At 55.3% G+C, this 14,715-nt stretch overlaps 2 protein-coding genes across 2 annotated transcripts; one reads left to right on the forward strand and one right to left on the reverse strand.

Annotated features, from left to right (window-relative positions):
* Positions 1 to 882: 882 nt before the first annotated feature.
* Positions 883 to 7,892, forward strand: LOC109273886 (uncharacterized). Its single transcript, XM_053898899.1, has 6 exons — positions 883 to 2,166; positions 3,253 to 3,438; positions 3,636 to 3,740; positions 4,469 to 5,538; positions 6,388 to 6,613; positions 7,755 to 7,892. Exons 1-4 carry the CDS (start codon positions 1,783 to 1,785, stop codon positions 4,637 to 4,639), a joined length of 846 nt encoding a protein of 281 aa, XP_053754874.1. The 5' UTR covers positions 883 to 1,782; the 3' UTR covers positions 4,640 to 5,538; positions 6,388 to 6,613; positions 7,755 to 7,892.
* Positions 7,893 to 8,022: 130 nt separating this feature from the next.
* MRTO4 (MRT4 homolog, ribosome maturation factor) lies at positions 8,023 to 14,669 on the reverse strand. The gene is made up of 8 exons (XM_053898900.1): positions 14,474 to 14,669; positions 11,979 to 12,037; positions 10,675 to 10,778; positions 9,887 to 9,968; positions 9,641 to 9,708; positions 9,226 to 9,377; positions 8,753 to 8,829; positions 8,023 to 8,642 (listed from the first exon to the last, which is right to left on the reverse strand). Exons 1-8 carry the CDS (start codon positions 14,499 to 14,501, stop codon positions 8,496 to 8,498), a joined length of 717 nt encoding a protein of 238 aa, XP_053754875.1. The 5' UTR covers positions 14,502 to 14,669; the 3' UTR covers positions 8,023 to 8,495.
* Positions 14,670 to 14,715: the final 46 nt, after the last annotated feature.

The following is a 14,715-nucleotide window of genomic DNA, read 5'->3' on the forward strand; positions in this document are numbered from 1 at the left end:
CCTTCGGTCTACAAATACTTATAACAGTGGAAGTTTGCTGTGAATGCTCTGTCCCTCTGCTTGTCTGAACAGAGCCTTTATTTTGCCTTCATGTTGGAAAGGTATTTTCGCTGGGATAGATTAATCCGAGCCTGACTGTCTCTGCTTGTCACTCCACAGGGCCTCGGGCAAAAGCCTTTGGCAAGTCGTAACTGGAGGGATCACACACCCACTTCTGGGACCGCATGGCGGCGGGACAGCCCCGAGAGCCTCATTCCCCCAGCCAAGGCCTCTCACATCAAGACACTTTAGCGCGTAGGAAAACCCCCTCCGGAACGACGCCGGGCCCCCGGAACAGTTCAGGGCGAGGGGAGGCCGAGGGAGGTGGGGAGACGTGGCAGCGAGGCCCCAGGAGGGCCAGCCGTTGGCCTTCGGGTTCGCTGGAAACCCTCCGAACTAGCTCAACCCTCCTTGCCAACCAAGCGCACGCGGTCCCCAAAGCCCTGCCCCCTTCCGCCTCCGAACTCCGCCCCCAACGCCGGTGGGCGTGGCCCGAGACACCTCAGAGCGGATTTCTGCTGGCGCTGACTCCCGCCGCCTCCCGACGGCAGCGCTCCACGCCCCGGGGCGCCAGAGTGGCCCGCCACCGCCGCCGCTGCCAAGTCCCGGCCCCTGTCGCCGCGCGGGCCGCTTCGGGGGCCCCGGCCTGACCCGCCACAGTGCTGGGCACCTTGGAAATGGGGCGCCGCATGGACGCCCCAGCCAGCGCCGCGGCCGTGCGCGCCTTCCTGGAGCGCGGCCACACGGAGCTGGACACGGCCTTCATGTACAACGACGGCCAGTCCGAGAGCATCCTGGGCGGCCTGGGCCTCGGGCTGGGCGGCGGCGACTGCAGAGGTAACTTGTCCCTCCCGTGCACTTTGCGGCGCCCAGCCGGCCCCAGCCGTGTCCCAGCCGCGCGCCCCTCCCGGGCGCCGACCTCCCGGCAACTCCGTGAACGTCTAGCTCCAGACAGCCAGACATCCTTTGTCCTGACCTCCTGCCTTTCCTCTTTTCCCTTCCGAGAAGATCGTCCAGGACCCTCCCTACAGCAATGTCCCACACAGGTCCAGTCTGGGACGCCTTGGTTAGCTCTTCTAGGGGGCACTGAAAGGGTTGGAATCTGGTGCTGTGCAGTGCCTGCCCCCTTTCCCGTCCCCCCGCGGGTGCCCTGTGCGGGCCCCATCTGCCAGAACCCTGCCCCTACTGTTCTGGCATTCCCTGGCACAGCCCCGGATCAGACTTTGGGACGGGTGGGAGATCTGCATCCTCCTTGCTCTGGGCCCTAGACTTTGCTCTGTGGAGCTCGGGGTGCCACGTTCAGTCGGCAGTGCCTCCCACTTCACGAGACTGGCAGTGCCTGGCAGTGCCTGGCAGCTGCGGTTACTCAGTGGGCAGAGCAGGCAGGATGGGAGAGGGGAGGTGGTAGCGTTTCTAACTGCCCTCCGTGCTAGCCTCTGAGGTCATAGAAGGGAAATTGGCACTAACCCAATCCAGGGAGCTGGGATTCCAGAGAAGGCTGGGGGAAGTCCACAAGAGGGAGCATTTCCCCAGGGGCCGTTGAAGAAAGCTCAGAAGAGGGAACATTAGACACTGAAGAACTGATAGAGTCCGCCAAAGAGTAAGAAGAGAAAAGGCGTCCACACGGTGGGCAGCAGGGGTGCCAAGGGAATGCGATTTGGCAAAGCCAAGGGTGTTGGAGCAGGCAGATGTAGCTAAGTGGAGGGTTTGTGTGTGGGCAGGGGAACGTCCATTCTCGGTTTGATGCCATGTGAAAAGCTTCGGGCAGTGCTGGGCGGGTACAGGGAGGGCTCAGCGATACTGGCTGTTACTATCTGTAGTGTTATTAGGACACGCGCTGTGTCACTCAAGCTCTTCTCCCCTCTCGTAGAGTCTTGCCTGGTTTCTCCCGTGATTCACAGCATGCTGGATCTGGAACAAGAGAACATGCCTGCGTCTCGGTGCTCACGCTTTCCAGATCACCTGGTTGCCTCTCTGACCGCTCTGGTAATATTCCTGAAGGTGTTTTCTTCTCCAAGCCCTCTTCTCTTCCTTCTTTCCCGTCGGAGCTGGCTGGGCCAAAGTCCTCAAACCTCAGATCCGAAGTTTAATTCACTTGAAGAACAGGGAGGGGCAGAGGGTGAGGAGGTGAGGGAATGAAACTTTTCCAAGTGGGCCATCCTCTATCCCTCTGACTGCCCTCCGGTCGGCTGAGCTGACTGGCCAAGCCCCAAATGTGCAGAGAGGGCCCTCCTCCCACCCATCAGTCCGGCCACCCTGGATTCTTAATGGGGGCTCGAGAGAAAAGTATGTAATGAACCTGACTCAACGCAATGGCACTGGGCTGTTTCTCTGATGGGTTCCTGCGTTTCCTTCCCCGGGGCCCATGCTCCAGCCTCTTGCCCCTCTTTCCTGATTTCCTGCCATGGTCCCCTTGCTGGTCTCCCTGGTTCTGGACCTGCCCGAGGCTCTTTATCCATGCTTTGTTCAGATTCATCTTTCAAAACTGCAAGACCGTCCACTTAGCTTCCCAGCTGGAAGGTGTTCAGAGGCTCCTCGTGGCCCTGTAAAGTCCAGATTCCACAGGGTGCTCTCAAGTCCCTTTGCATCCGGTCTGCGGGCCTTCTCTTGCCTCGTGCACCCGCCTGAACCCAGTGCTGCAGATCCCTGGGATTGCAGGCATGGCTCCTCTGTTCTTTTCCTCTGGGTTTTTGCCCTTGTCCTCACCCTCTGGAATGAACTTCCTGCCCTTCCTCAACTGGCAGCTGCTGACTTCTCCTTGGAGACCAAGATTCAGATTCTAAAGGAAGCATTCCCTGAACTCCCAGGGGGCCTCATGCCTCTATGCTCTGGGCTCCCCTAGCACCTTGTACATATCATTGCCTCACTTACTGTATAGTAGCCCCTTAGACAGTGAGTCCTTGAGGGCAGGGACCAACTGTTGGCTCTACCAGCCCTTAGTGCCTGGTAAATAATCCATCATAGTGATGACAATGAGCACGTCCATTCAAGTTCTGATCAATCCTTGGGACCACCATGCAAGATAGTACCATGGTCACTACCACTTGACAGTTGAGAATATTGAGGCTCAGAGAGGTTAAGTGACTTGGCCAAGGTCACAGAGCTAGTAATGGCAGAGTTGGGATACAAACCCAGATGTGTCTTAGCCATTACGCTAGACTCTCTCCAGTGTTCAGCAGACTGGTTTGAACTCTAATTTTACTCCCCCCAAAGCAAAAGTCGCCACCAAGGCCAATCCCTGGGAGACTGTCGCTGAAGCCTGACAGTCTCCGGACCCAGCTGGAGACATCACTGAAGCGGCTGCAGTGCTCCAGGGTGGACCTCTTCTGCCTGCATGCCCCTGACCACGACACCCCCGTGGAAGAGACGCTGCGTGCCTGCCACCAGCTGCACCAGGAGGTGAGGCCAGCCTCCGAGCTCCAGGAAGTGGTCTGCCGGTCCTCTCCTTGGCCTGCCGTTGCCCAGGAGAGTGGAGGCACCAGGGGAGTCCCAGAGCAGAGCTGGGGGCAGACCCCACTCCCAGGGTCCCCACCCCTGTCTCCCCTTTCTAGAGTCCTGGGCCGTGGCGGCTTCTGACTGAGGCCTCTCCTCTGCAGGGCAAGTTTGTGGAGCTTGGCCTCTCCAACTATGCTGCCTGGGAGGTGGCCGAGATCTGTACCCTCTGCAAGAGCAGCGGCTGGATCCTGCCCACGGTGTACCAGGTGAGGGCCAGGGCTGCAGGGCCCGTCCGCGGGGCTACTGCTGATCCCGGGTTCCCCTGGCCCCTCCGACTGCCTCCTGTGCCCTCTCCCTAGCAGTCACTCCCCTGCCGACAGTGTGTAGAGGGCTGCCGGGTGCCATGGGGATGAGGTGCAGGCTCCTCAGCTTGACCCACGGGCACCTGTGGGCTCTGGCCCTGGCTCCCCTCATGGCCCGCATGTGCTCCTCGGGCCCTTCCTTCCTTCCCTGTCTCTGTGCGTCAGCCTGGACCATTCCTCCCCTTCTCCCTGGTAGAAGTAAGTGCTCAGATCCCGCTTAGATGGCCCGTCTCGATGCCCCAGAGGAACCTGAGATCTCAGACTCTACGTATCTCCTTCTCATTCATCCAGCAAATGTTTGAACCCCTACTTGGTGCCAGGCACTGCTCACAGAACTTACTAGTGTACTTGAGGCTTGTCTCGATTATACCCGTTTACGCTCTACCTTGCTATTAAATCTCTCAGGGCTGAGGCCTTGTCCTTTGGGTGTGTGGATGGAAATTCAATGTCCAGCCCATAGTTGGTGCTCAGAAATGTTGGCTGAATAAATGAATTTTCCTTCCACTAAGCATACGCCCTGAGTGTTAAGGCCCTAGGATTGATAGGGTGCAAACTGGGGGTTCTGCAAGGGAAGATTTGAGGTCTCTTCCTTTGACATGTGTACCCTCTCCATCTGGCTCTTCTATCTGCAGGGCATGTACAAGGCTACCGCCCAGCAGGTGGAGACGGAGCTCCTCCCCTGCCTCAGGCACTTTTTATTGAGGTTCTATGCCTACAACCCTCTGGCTGGTATGGGCTGCCGTGTGGACAGGCTCCCCGTGGGCGGGAGGGCATTCCCGGCCCCTGTGTCTGCCTATTCCTGACATAGTAGATGCCCGGCCCAGGACCTGGGAGGCTGGGCTGGGTCCTCCGGCTCTCCTGGGTTCCCTGCCATCCCCCCGCCAGTCTGGAACAGCTTGTGGCAGTGGTGAGGGCCAGTGGATCTGATGGCAGTCTTCCCGCTGACCGGCAAGTACAAGGAGGACGATGGTGGGGAGCCACCTGTGGACTGCTTCTTTGGGGATAACTGGGCTGAGACGTACAAGAAAAGGTGAGCTGGAGGTGGGCCGTGTCCCACAAGAGTTGGCCTGGGTCCCCCTAGTCTGAAATAGGGGGTCTCTGGGGCTGATTTCCTGTGGACCGGCACCTCCTCCTGGTGCTCAGACCGAGGCCCCTGCATTCCTGACTCTTCCCCGATCCCTGCTGCCACTATATCGTGTCTCCTGGGAGGGATTAGGGCCTGGACTGGGAATGTGATCCCTGGGCCTTCTGGCAGGTCCCCAAGACTCTCCCTGGAAGGGCTCACCCGCTGCGCACAGCGGGAGGGGGGCCCTTGGATGAGGACTTGGGAAACCTGGCACTCCTGCCCCACTGCTAGTGGGCCCTTCACCTCGGGCAAAGGAATCTGAGTTTTGTAATCTCTTGGCCATGAAATCATTACCAGTCGATAGTTACAGTTGAACAAATGTTGGGATCAGCCTTCTTCCCTTCCGTTCCCACTTTCTAAAATTTGAAAAAGCCATCAATATGTACCCATGGCTCAAAGCAACCCATTTCCAAATTGCACTCATCAGTCGTGAGGATTTAAACAGCTCTTTACTGCAAGAGCCCCGAAATGCACACCTTATCGCTGTTTCTCCATTTACCAGATCTAGACACCATCCATGGATTGCTGGAAAGCTCCTACTGAATCTTTCTACATTAATGAAGATGAGCCTCCAAGGTTAATTTCTGTGTGTAGTTTACTTGCCTTCCCCACCCCAACGTCGCTGGGACCAGAACAAGAAGCTGAATTTTGTGCAGGAGGCTCCAATGTTAGTATTGTTCAAAGGGCCAAGGACTTTTTTTTTCTTTTCATTTTTTTTTTTTACATTTTTATTTTTGAGAAACAGAATGAGACAAAGCGTGAGCGGGGGAGGGGCAGAGAGAGGAGACACAGAATCCAAAGCAGGCTCCAGGCTCCGAGCAAGCGGTCAGCACAGAGCCTGATGTGGGGCTCAAACCCACAAACTGTGAGATCATGACATGAGCCGAAGCTGGATGCTCAACCGACTGAGCCACCAAGGCACCCCGGGCCAAGGACTTTTAAAGTGTCTGATACGTGAGATCACTCTGTGTGCACTGCTGTGATGTCAATCCTCATCCAGCATCCCCCTCTCCTCACTGCATTTTCTGACCTTTCAGGCCAGGTTGTCACTTTAGGAGCCATTGCCCCACGCAGTGAAGCAGCCAGGGCCTGGGCTTCACCCTGGGGAATCAAGGCCTGATAGTTTTGACGCTGTCTGCTCTTTAGTTTACAAAGCATGATGGGGTCCATTATCTCCTTTACATTCTGCATTTGCTGCAAGGGGCTGGCACGGAGCGTCCCCTCTCCTCACTGAGCAGGGAAAAGTGGAGGCAGGTGGCTTCAGCCAAGCTCAGAGATGGGACTCGTGGGGCCGGTGGCAGGCGGCACCCTGGTGACCTGGGTCCCGATTTGGGGGGTTGTGTTGTTCACACCTAGCGAAGTGAGCATGTTAAATGCAAGCATTCTTCCTCTTGCCCACTGTGTGCTCTCTACCCCCACCACCAGACTACAAGATGCCCCGCTGGGGGACCGGAAGGCCACATGCATGCTAAGAGGTTGGCTTCTTGGCGCCTCAGGGACCGGCGTGTGGATACCTGCCCTGGAGTAACCTCCTGGCACTGACCGCTGTGCCACCCTCCCCACCTGCCCAGCTTCTGGAAGGAACACCACTTCAAGACCATTGCCCTGATGGAGAAGGCCGTGCACACTGCGGCAGCGCCCCCAGCTCCGGGTAACCCGCTGTCCTGGACGGGTTTTCCCCTTTTTTGTTTGGTGGGCTGAGGGGGACAACGGAAGGGAGAAGGCTACACAATTATTTGATGGTTTCCGAGATTATTCCTTTTCTTCCGGTATTTCTTCATGCTAATCCGGTTTCCTCAATGCCACATTACGCGCTCTACTGGCCCTAGAAGCGTGATTATCCCAATTTTACGTGTGGGGAAACATTTCAGAGGCCGTTAAGGTCCCGCAGCTACATGAGCACAGATTGGACTCTGAAACGGACACTTTTTAGCCATTAGCGTCTGTTCTGTCCCAGGGGGCACACTCCACAGAGTCTGACTTTGTGCCTGGCAGGGTTCCCCTCTCTGCTGTCCCGTGTGTCCCTAACACCTTCCTCTGGCTCGAGCCATGGCCTACTGAGGGCTGCCCTTTCTTGAGCGGGTAAGTGCCAGGCCTGAAGTAAATCCTTCACAAAATTTTAATTCCCACAGCCACCCTGCATAGTAAAGGAAGTCTGAAGCTCGGGGAGGTCAAGTAACTAACCCAGGTTTACCCAGCTGCCGAGCAGCACAGGGGAGCGCCTCTGAACTCACGTCTGCCTGCAGAGGCAAGGCTTTCAAGACATAAATTGTTTCTGGAATAAAATAGGATGTAGGCAGAATCTGACGCCAGGTCTCAGCAGGGGCGGGGCAGGGCTGGTTGCTATGGTGCATTAACGGTTCCCATGTGGCTGTCTCCCCTTGCAAGGTGCTCACGGGGGGTGCAGTCATCCTGGGCATGTCCAGCCTGGAGCAGCTGGCACAGAACCTGGCGACTGAGGAAGGGCCCCTGTAGCCCCCTGTCATGCAGCCTGGCACCTGGCTGCCACCAACGTCCCGATGACTTCTGCTAGGGCCAGTGCTGGCTTGAGGTGGCAGAGGGCCTCGTCTTTCACTTTCACCCTGGGCCTTAAACGGCTTTAGTGAGCCTGTTTTCTCTCCCCAGTCCCAGTTCACAAGCTGTTTATTTCCTCTATTCCCCAGCTGCCTTCACGTGAAAGGGCTGGGGCTGTGGTCCACTCGGCCACTTCCTGCTTGGACAAAGCGGGTGCTAGACCTGGCTGCCCAGCCCGGGAGCGAACCTGGTGAATCTGTTTCCTCTGCTGCCTGCAGCCTGGTTCCTGTCCTTCCCGAGGGCTTGGGGGGGAGAGGGCAGGAGCACGGATTAGGCTTCCCAGCCTCCTGTCCCGAATCCAGCCTGATCTCTCGACACTGTGGCTGGAGATGGCACGCATGCTGCTACACACAAAAGAGAAAGAGGGCCACACATCCCGAAGATTTCCTGTCACTCAGAGATCCTTCACGGGATACTCGCCACCAAGAACAATTTAGGTAAAAACCTACCGCTGGAGTCACTTACCAAGAATAAGAGGTCCCGGTGTGCTGTTGAGCAGTTTTAATATCTGCTCTGGGTTTCAGCAGTGGCTTTACTCTGGTCTTAGTGAAAGTGTCCCTCCTTCTCTATAAGACTCCCGGCCCTGGTTTGGGAGGAGGGGAAGAAAGCGGAAGGAAGGGCGGCCAGGGCTCCCGTATTCCTTGGCAAACCCCGTGTCCAGTAGGGGGACACAGAGGCCAGAGGAGCGAACTGCCAGTGCAGGTGGCGGCTCTCCCACCCCAGCCGTCACGCAGGAGCCAGCGTGGGAAGCTGGCTCGCGGAAAAGGAAAGGCATCCTGGGAATCCAAACCAAAGCCCAAGCCAAGGTCTTTTTTCTAGGAAAATTCCTCTTTGTTGTCCACAGGGAGCCATCCTGCAGATAGTTTTACACCTTATAGAAAAGCAGTCCATCCGTCTTGCGCTCCCTGATGCTCCCCCAGCAGGGCGGCAGTCCCACGTGTCCTGGCCCCAAGCGCCTGTCAGTCGTCTTCACCCTCTGATTCTTCTGCTGACTCGGGCGCACTCTCAGGCAAGTCCTCTCCCATCGGCTGAAACCTTCCAGACTGTGCGTCCCACATGTATTTGATGGTGACCTTGAATTCAGCCATCTCATATCCAAAAAGCTTCTGCAAGAGATGTGTAAAGGGAACCAATGGTCAGGAGGAGCATGTGTGGCACGAAGTGGCCGTGGTCCCTTGTGCTACAGGCCACAGGATGCAGAAGGGGTCAGACTCACCAGCACGCGGGCCTGCTCTGGGGTCAGCACGTCGCCCTCCTTGCACACCTCGTAGTCAGACAGCAGGGTCACCACACCTACAGAGAAGGGGACCCCACACAGTGACTTCTGCACAGAGGCCTGTGCACAGCTCTCTGCCCGCTGCCCAGAGCCGGGAGGGGGCTGGCTGGCACCCCCGACCCCACTCCACCTTGCCCAACCCCAGCACACTCGTGCTAAGCCAGCAAGCGTTCAGGAGGGTCTGCGGGGGGATGAAGCCTCCCTTGTGTCCTTTAGCTGAATTCTGGCTGCAAGTTACTGCCACTCTCGTCCCGAGCAAGAGGTGGTCACTCAGTCCCACTTTCACAGGAGAAAACGGAGGCCGGCAGAAATAACCTGCTCAGCCACAAAGCCAGAGGGGGTCTGTTGAGCTCACAAGCTTGCATTCCCGGCAGCTAAGTTGTGACCTTTCCGCTACAGGGACTAACCCGTACCTCTCTTGAGGGCAGTGGGCAGGCCCAGCTGCCTCAGCTGTGGCTCCATGGAGTGGGGGAACTGCTCCAGGGGTCCCGGGTCCAGGGTCACGGTGAAAGTTGCTTTGTTTCCAGCTCGAGCGAAGTCCATTTCTGTGTATTTCGTGAACCACCTTTGGGAAAAGATCAGTGGTAGGAGGGGAGGCTCCTGACTGGCCCCCCAGCCCCACATGAAGTCAGGCCCCCTGGCCTCTTCTCCCCCCACCCCCACCTCCCTGTCCATCTCTGCTGCTGACCAGCAGTCAGCTCGGAGCACGGTGCTGCAGAGAAGGAAGACCCAGGAGCAGTGTTCCAGGAACCAGTTTTGACTCAACGCCTCCATACTGTATAAAGTACCCAGATTATTCCTTCCCTGCTGCTCCTCAGTAACACTTACTCATTCACTTCCTCCTTGGTGCGGTTGGTGAAAAGGAGACCGACCTCACCCCTCAACTTCTTGCTGACCTACAGAACAAAAGAGGGTCGGCCCAGTCTCGTTAGACATCTGGCCAAATCTGGAGATGTTTTTGGTTGTCAGGAGCTGGTAGGGCGGGGGTGCTATTCTGAGTCTGGGGTTTAAAGGAGAACTGAGCTGTAAGCCAGGCCTTGCTCTCACTGATCCCGCCACTGGCCAGAAATTCACCTGATGCAGGTTGTCCTTGTACTCGTCAGCTGGGCTCCGACCCAAAGCCACCATCATCACTTTGTTTTTGCCAAAGAACATCCTACACAGAAAAAGAGAGGTGTGTGAAGGAAGCACCCTGCCCATCCTCCGCCCCCCCCCCCCCCCGTTAGGTGCAAACCAGCTCTAGTTCCGGGGAGCCCGAGCGCAGGCCCAGACTGTTCCGCAGTAGGAGGTGTGGCCAGAGGCTCCTACTTCTTCCACACAGCCCTGCCTGCTCTGTCCACAGCCAAGGATCCCTCTCGTGATTTTCCTGCCTGAAGACCTCAACGTTCACAATATTCTGACTACCAGCCCGTGGGTGTTACGTGACCCACTAAGCGCCCCAATCTGGAAACGTGGAAGAGGCACAGTCACTGGTCTGAGCCACACCAGGACTCACTCGTACCATCAGAGACTCACCCCAAGGGCAGGTACCCGCCACATGGCTCTCAAGTCACTGTGTCATTTCAGAGGACACATCAACATTTTACAACTGATGGGATGTTCCTAAAAGGACCAGCCTCCAGGGATAAGGATGCCCCTTCTCCTGAGGGATCATTACTCAGGCATTCCCTGAGCAACTACCAAATCCTGCCCCTGAGAAGCTCAACACAAGGCCAGTTTTAACAGCTAAAAAGTGCCTCTGGGGGGTGTGGCACTTTATCCTTAATAAGGTGGTATCTGTAGGGTCAATAACTGCCCCTTGCTCTGAGAGCACCCTGGCCGCTTCTCTACCCAGAAAGGCCCTCTTCCCGCCACCTGCTCACCGGCTGTGCTTCCAGGCGTTCCGGATGTCCTTCAGCTTGCTGTTCCTCATGTTGGCCACGGAGAAGATGAAAAGGTACTTGTATGTGTCCACACATTTCCGAAGCTGCGGGACAATTCATGGGGTTCTGGAGTTCAAGGCCCAGCACGGGTTGGGCCTCAGATGGGAAAAAATCTGCTCTAGGTCCCTAACAACCGTGGAAGTTTAGAGCTGGAGGCTCTAATCTCATCATTTCCTCCTTACTTCCATTACTGAAGTCATGATCACGGACTACAGGGGCTCCCCTGAGGCAAAGCAGGCATGATCTCAAAGCGCAGGGGAAGCTGGGCCATGGGTCAACATCCCATGGTCTTCCCAGGTTATCTGTGGCCATGAGTGGAATGGATCGCTTTGCTTTGCCCGTTAACTGACAACCCAGAAACGCTCGGCCACACTTGGAAGGCTTCTGTGAAATGGAAATCTGTAACACCTTATTATTTACTAAGAAGAAGCGGCTCATTGGCCCCGCTCTGCCCACAGTGCTGGCTGCAGCCATGACAAGGTCTCACGGAAAAGGAATCACTGTGCTGGAGGACAATCTACTGTCACCCAGCTTGCAGCCTTGGAGCAATGTAGACAGAGGGCTGGCTGGTACACTTACATCTAGTAACCCCAGAGCTTTTTTTTTTTTTTTTTTTGAGAGAGAGAGAGAGAGAGAGAGAGAGAGAGAGAGAGAGGCAGGCAGGGCTCACCCAAAGCCTTGAGCTCACCTGACCTGATGTGGGACTCAAACTCACAAACTGTGATCATGAGCTGAGCCAAAGTCAGATGCTTAATGACTGAGCCACCCAGGTGCACCCCCAACTTTCAAAAGTAAGTTCTATGCCCGTCATGAGACCTGAACTCATGACCCTGAGATCAAGAGTCATATATTCTACAGACTGAGCCAGCCAGGTGCCCTGTGACTGTACAGCTTTTTGACACTGGGCAGGCTACCAAATTTAAGTTTCTGTTACCTAGATGCATAACAGTGATCATTATTCATAGACACGTATGAATGAAGTGGAACACACGTCGAGTACTTAGTGGGGTGCCATGCACAGAGTAAGAGCTCTGTGAAAACCAGAAATCATTACTACGGGGGTTTTTATTGGGTGCTGTTGCTGGAGGAAAAAGGGCTGAACCAGCACCTTGTGGTGGTTGTGATGTGTGTGTGTGTGTGTGTGTGTGTGTGTGTGTGTGTTTTAAAAAACAGTATTTCCCTGACAACCCTATAGCCACCTTCATAAACCAAAATCTGAACCGATAAAAAGAATGAGCTCTTACCTCTTCTATCAGGTTCTGTTTCAGTTCTAAGCCTTTCTTGGCAGTTTTGGTTAAGGAAACTAATACAAAGAAGAAAAAGATAGATGATGAGACACATATCCAGAAGCCTTGCAGGCTCACTTCCTTCTCCCCTTTGGTAGCTCAGCTGGACCAAGCCAGCCTGAGGAAAGGCACCAGGGCTTTGTATTCCCAGGGTCCCCAGAACGCCAACTCTCTAGTGTTCCTGAGCCTGGAGATCCCTTGACATACTTCCTGTTACTTAGACAAACCAGGTGTTCCCTCGCTCCTATTAGGCTAACCTAAAAAGCTGTACTGAGGTGTGAGGGCAGGGCTTGTTCCTGTTCTTGGACAGCTTTCAGAGGGAGACCTAGCTTGCCAGAGCCCTTCCTGATCCCCTCCCTCCACTCCCCATGGTGCGTAGAGAAAATCTTGGTGGCTTAAGTTGTGGAATGATGAATCTGGGGACTGTATCTTCTCTGCTACAACCTGTTCTGCAGTTTGGATGCGGCAATGTCTCTTTGGGGAGGGCAAGCACCTCTACCAAGAGCTGGGGCCCAATTTCCTCATATCCAGAAGGGTTTGGCATTTGCCATCTCACCAGGGTTCCCTCTACCGAACCCAGTCATTCCACAAACACTTAACAAAGCATCAAATGCAAGGCCATGAGTGTCCCCAGTAAGGGGCTATTTCTTATTCAGTCTGCCTGGCACTCACAAGGCGTATACCTGGAAAGGTAATCAATCATGCCAGTCAGGGTAAGGGCAGCACAGGAGGGCAAACAGAACGCCACTGTCCATTTCCCACCAGGTTCACTGCTACAATAGTGGACCAAGCCAGTGTGACCCTCTCTTGGATTGCTGCTGGTGTCATTCCTTCCAGCCTTGCCCTCCAGCTTCACTTTCCCCAGTCTGTTCTCAACAAGGAAATTAGGGTGATCTTTTAAAAGTTAAGCCCTGTCATCCCTCTGCTCAAGCTCCCAGGTGGCTACCCATTTCACCTGGGTGTGAAAGCCAATTCCTTGCAAAGGCTTGTAAAGCCCTGTCTTCTTTGCCCACCTCCCTCCCCTTCTTTGCTTACTCTGCTCCAGCCACACAGCCCCTCTGCACTTTATCTTCCCTCTCCTTGGAATACCATTCTCCCGGGTGACTCCGTGGATTGCTCACTTCCCTTCTTTAGGTTTCTGCTCACTTGTCAGCTCATCAGAGACCTCTCTCTGGCTGCATTATATGAAATATCACTTCTTTATCTTTAGTCCATAAGACTCATTAGAATCTGACCGTATAGGATTTTCGGTGTTTTGGCGGATAACATTTCCAGTGACTACATGTTAAACTCATTGAGGACTCTAGCTCTTCTTGTTGTAACTGCTGTATCCTCCAATGCCTAGAGTACTGTAAGGGTTAAATTGTAGTGTAGGGCTAACTGTAGCTTGAGAGATAACGGCTTTGTGTTGACACTGTAGCTTGAAAAATGACAGCTCTGTTCTGACACTGAAGGTCAAGAGATAACAGCCTTGCTTTAGTCTTGTAAATTACGCTTCCTACTCTTGTAAATCAGGCTTCACCAACTAAGGAAACAAAAGTTCAAAGAAAAGAGCATCAGAGGCAAGGTCAAGGAGATCCACTGGTTGCAACTTAGCGGCAGAAAGTCTAAAATAATCACCTCATCCTGCAACTGTTTCTAACTCATCTGGGAACTGTTTCTAACTAGTCTGGGAACTGTTTTGCTGTTCAGTTCCCAGGTGATGCTAAAACGATGTGATCGGCCATAAAAACTCCGTACCCTGGCTGTTCGAGGCTGCACTCTGATCAAGAGTGTTGGTCCCCATCGATCGGCCTTGCCTCTCATTGCAATAAACTTTGTTGTGACTGTCACTGGTGCCCGTAGCATTCTGTTTCAGGAGTCGTGTGGATGCAATAGTACTAGGCTCCCAAGTATATTTGTTCAGTGGCTGTGCTAGAGAGTCTGTATGGGAGAGACACTACCACAATAAAAGAGTCAGAAGTGGCCTTTTAAGACGTGCCTTATGAACTGTCAGCTGAGACAGACCCAGGCACATGAAGACCGAAACATAAGCATGCCAGACAGAGGCAACGGCAAGTGAAAAGGCCAGATTTGGGATTAAACCCGTCTTAAAGGAAAACCGGCCAGGGTGGCAGGCGCGCGAAGAGCTAAGGAAGATGGGCTAGGGTGGAAAAGGTGGGCGAAGGCGAGATCGGGTGCTCGGGTGCTCAGAAGCTGTTTTCCGGCCCAATAAGCCTTGGAAAGGCACTCAAGGCCCGGCAAGACAGTCTCCGTTCCCCTGACCCGAGCAGACTCCGGACCCCAGTCACGAAGCCCTCTCGCAGCTCCCAGCTAGTCCGCAGAGCTCCTCATGGAGGCCTGGGCGTCCCACTCGGAGCTCCTCGCGGAGGCCCTGGCGTCCCACTCACGTCCCCACCGCAGCTGGCAGCCAGCCGGCGATGCTCCCCCGGATCCCAGGACCCCTCACTCACCTTTCTTGTCGCGCTTGGATTTGGGCATCGCGCTGCACGCACATGTGTCGGAAGGCGGTGCTGCCTGTTAGGACCCGGGTGGCGCGGGGGCCTCTGGGACGGCCCTCCGGGGCTGCCCTCGCGCGTGCCTGACCCAATCTGCCCCACAGCCCGCCTTTTTCCACCCAGACTTCTCTAGGGCGACTTTAAGCGCACCCGGAGGCCTCCAAATCCCGAGGGCCCCAGCGAGGGCTGCGCGTGCG

The sequence above is a fragment of the Panthera pardus genome, unplaced genomic scaffold (assembly GCF_024362965.1).
Source record: "Panthera pardus isolate Hobbes unplaced genomic scaffold, ASM2436296v1 HiC_scaffold_11, whole genome shotgun sequence".
Taxonomy (NCBI): domain Eukaryota; kingdom Metazoa; phylum Chordata; class Mammalia; order Carnivora; family Felidae; genus Panthera; species Panthera pardus.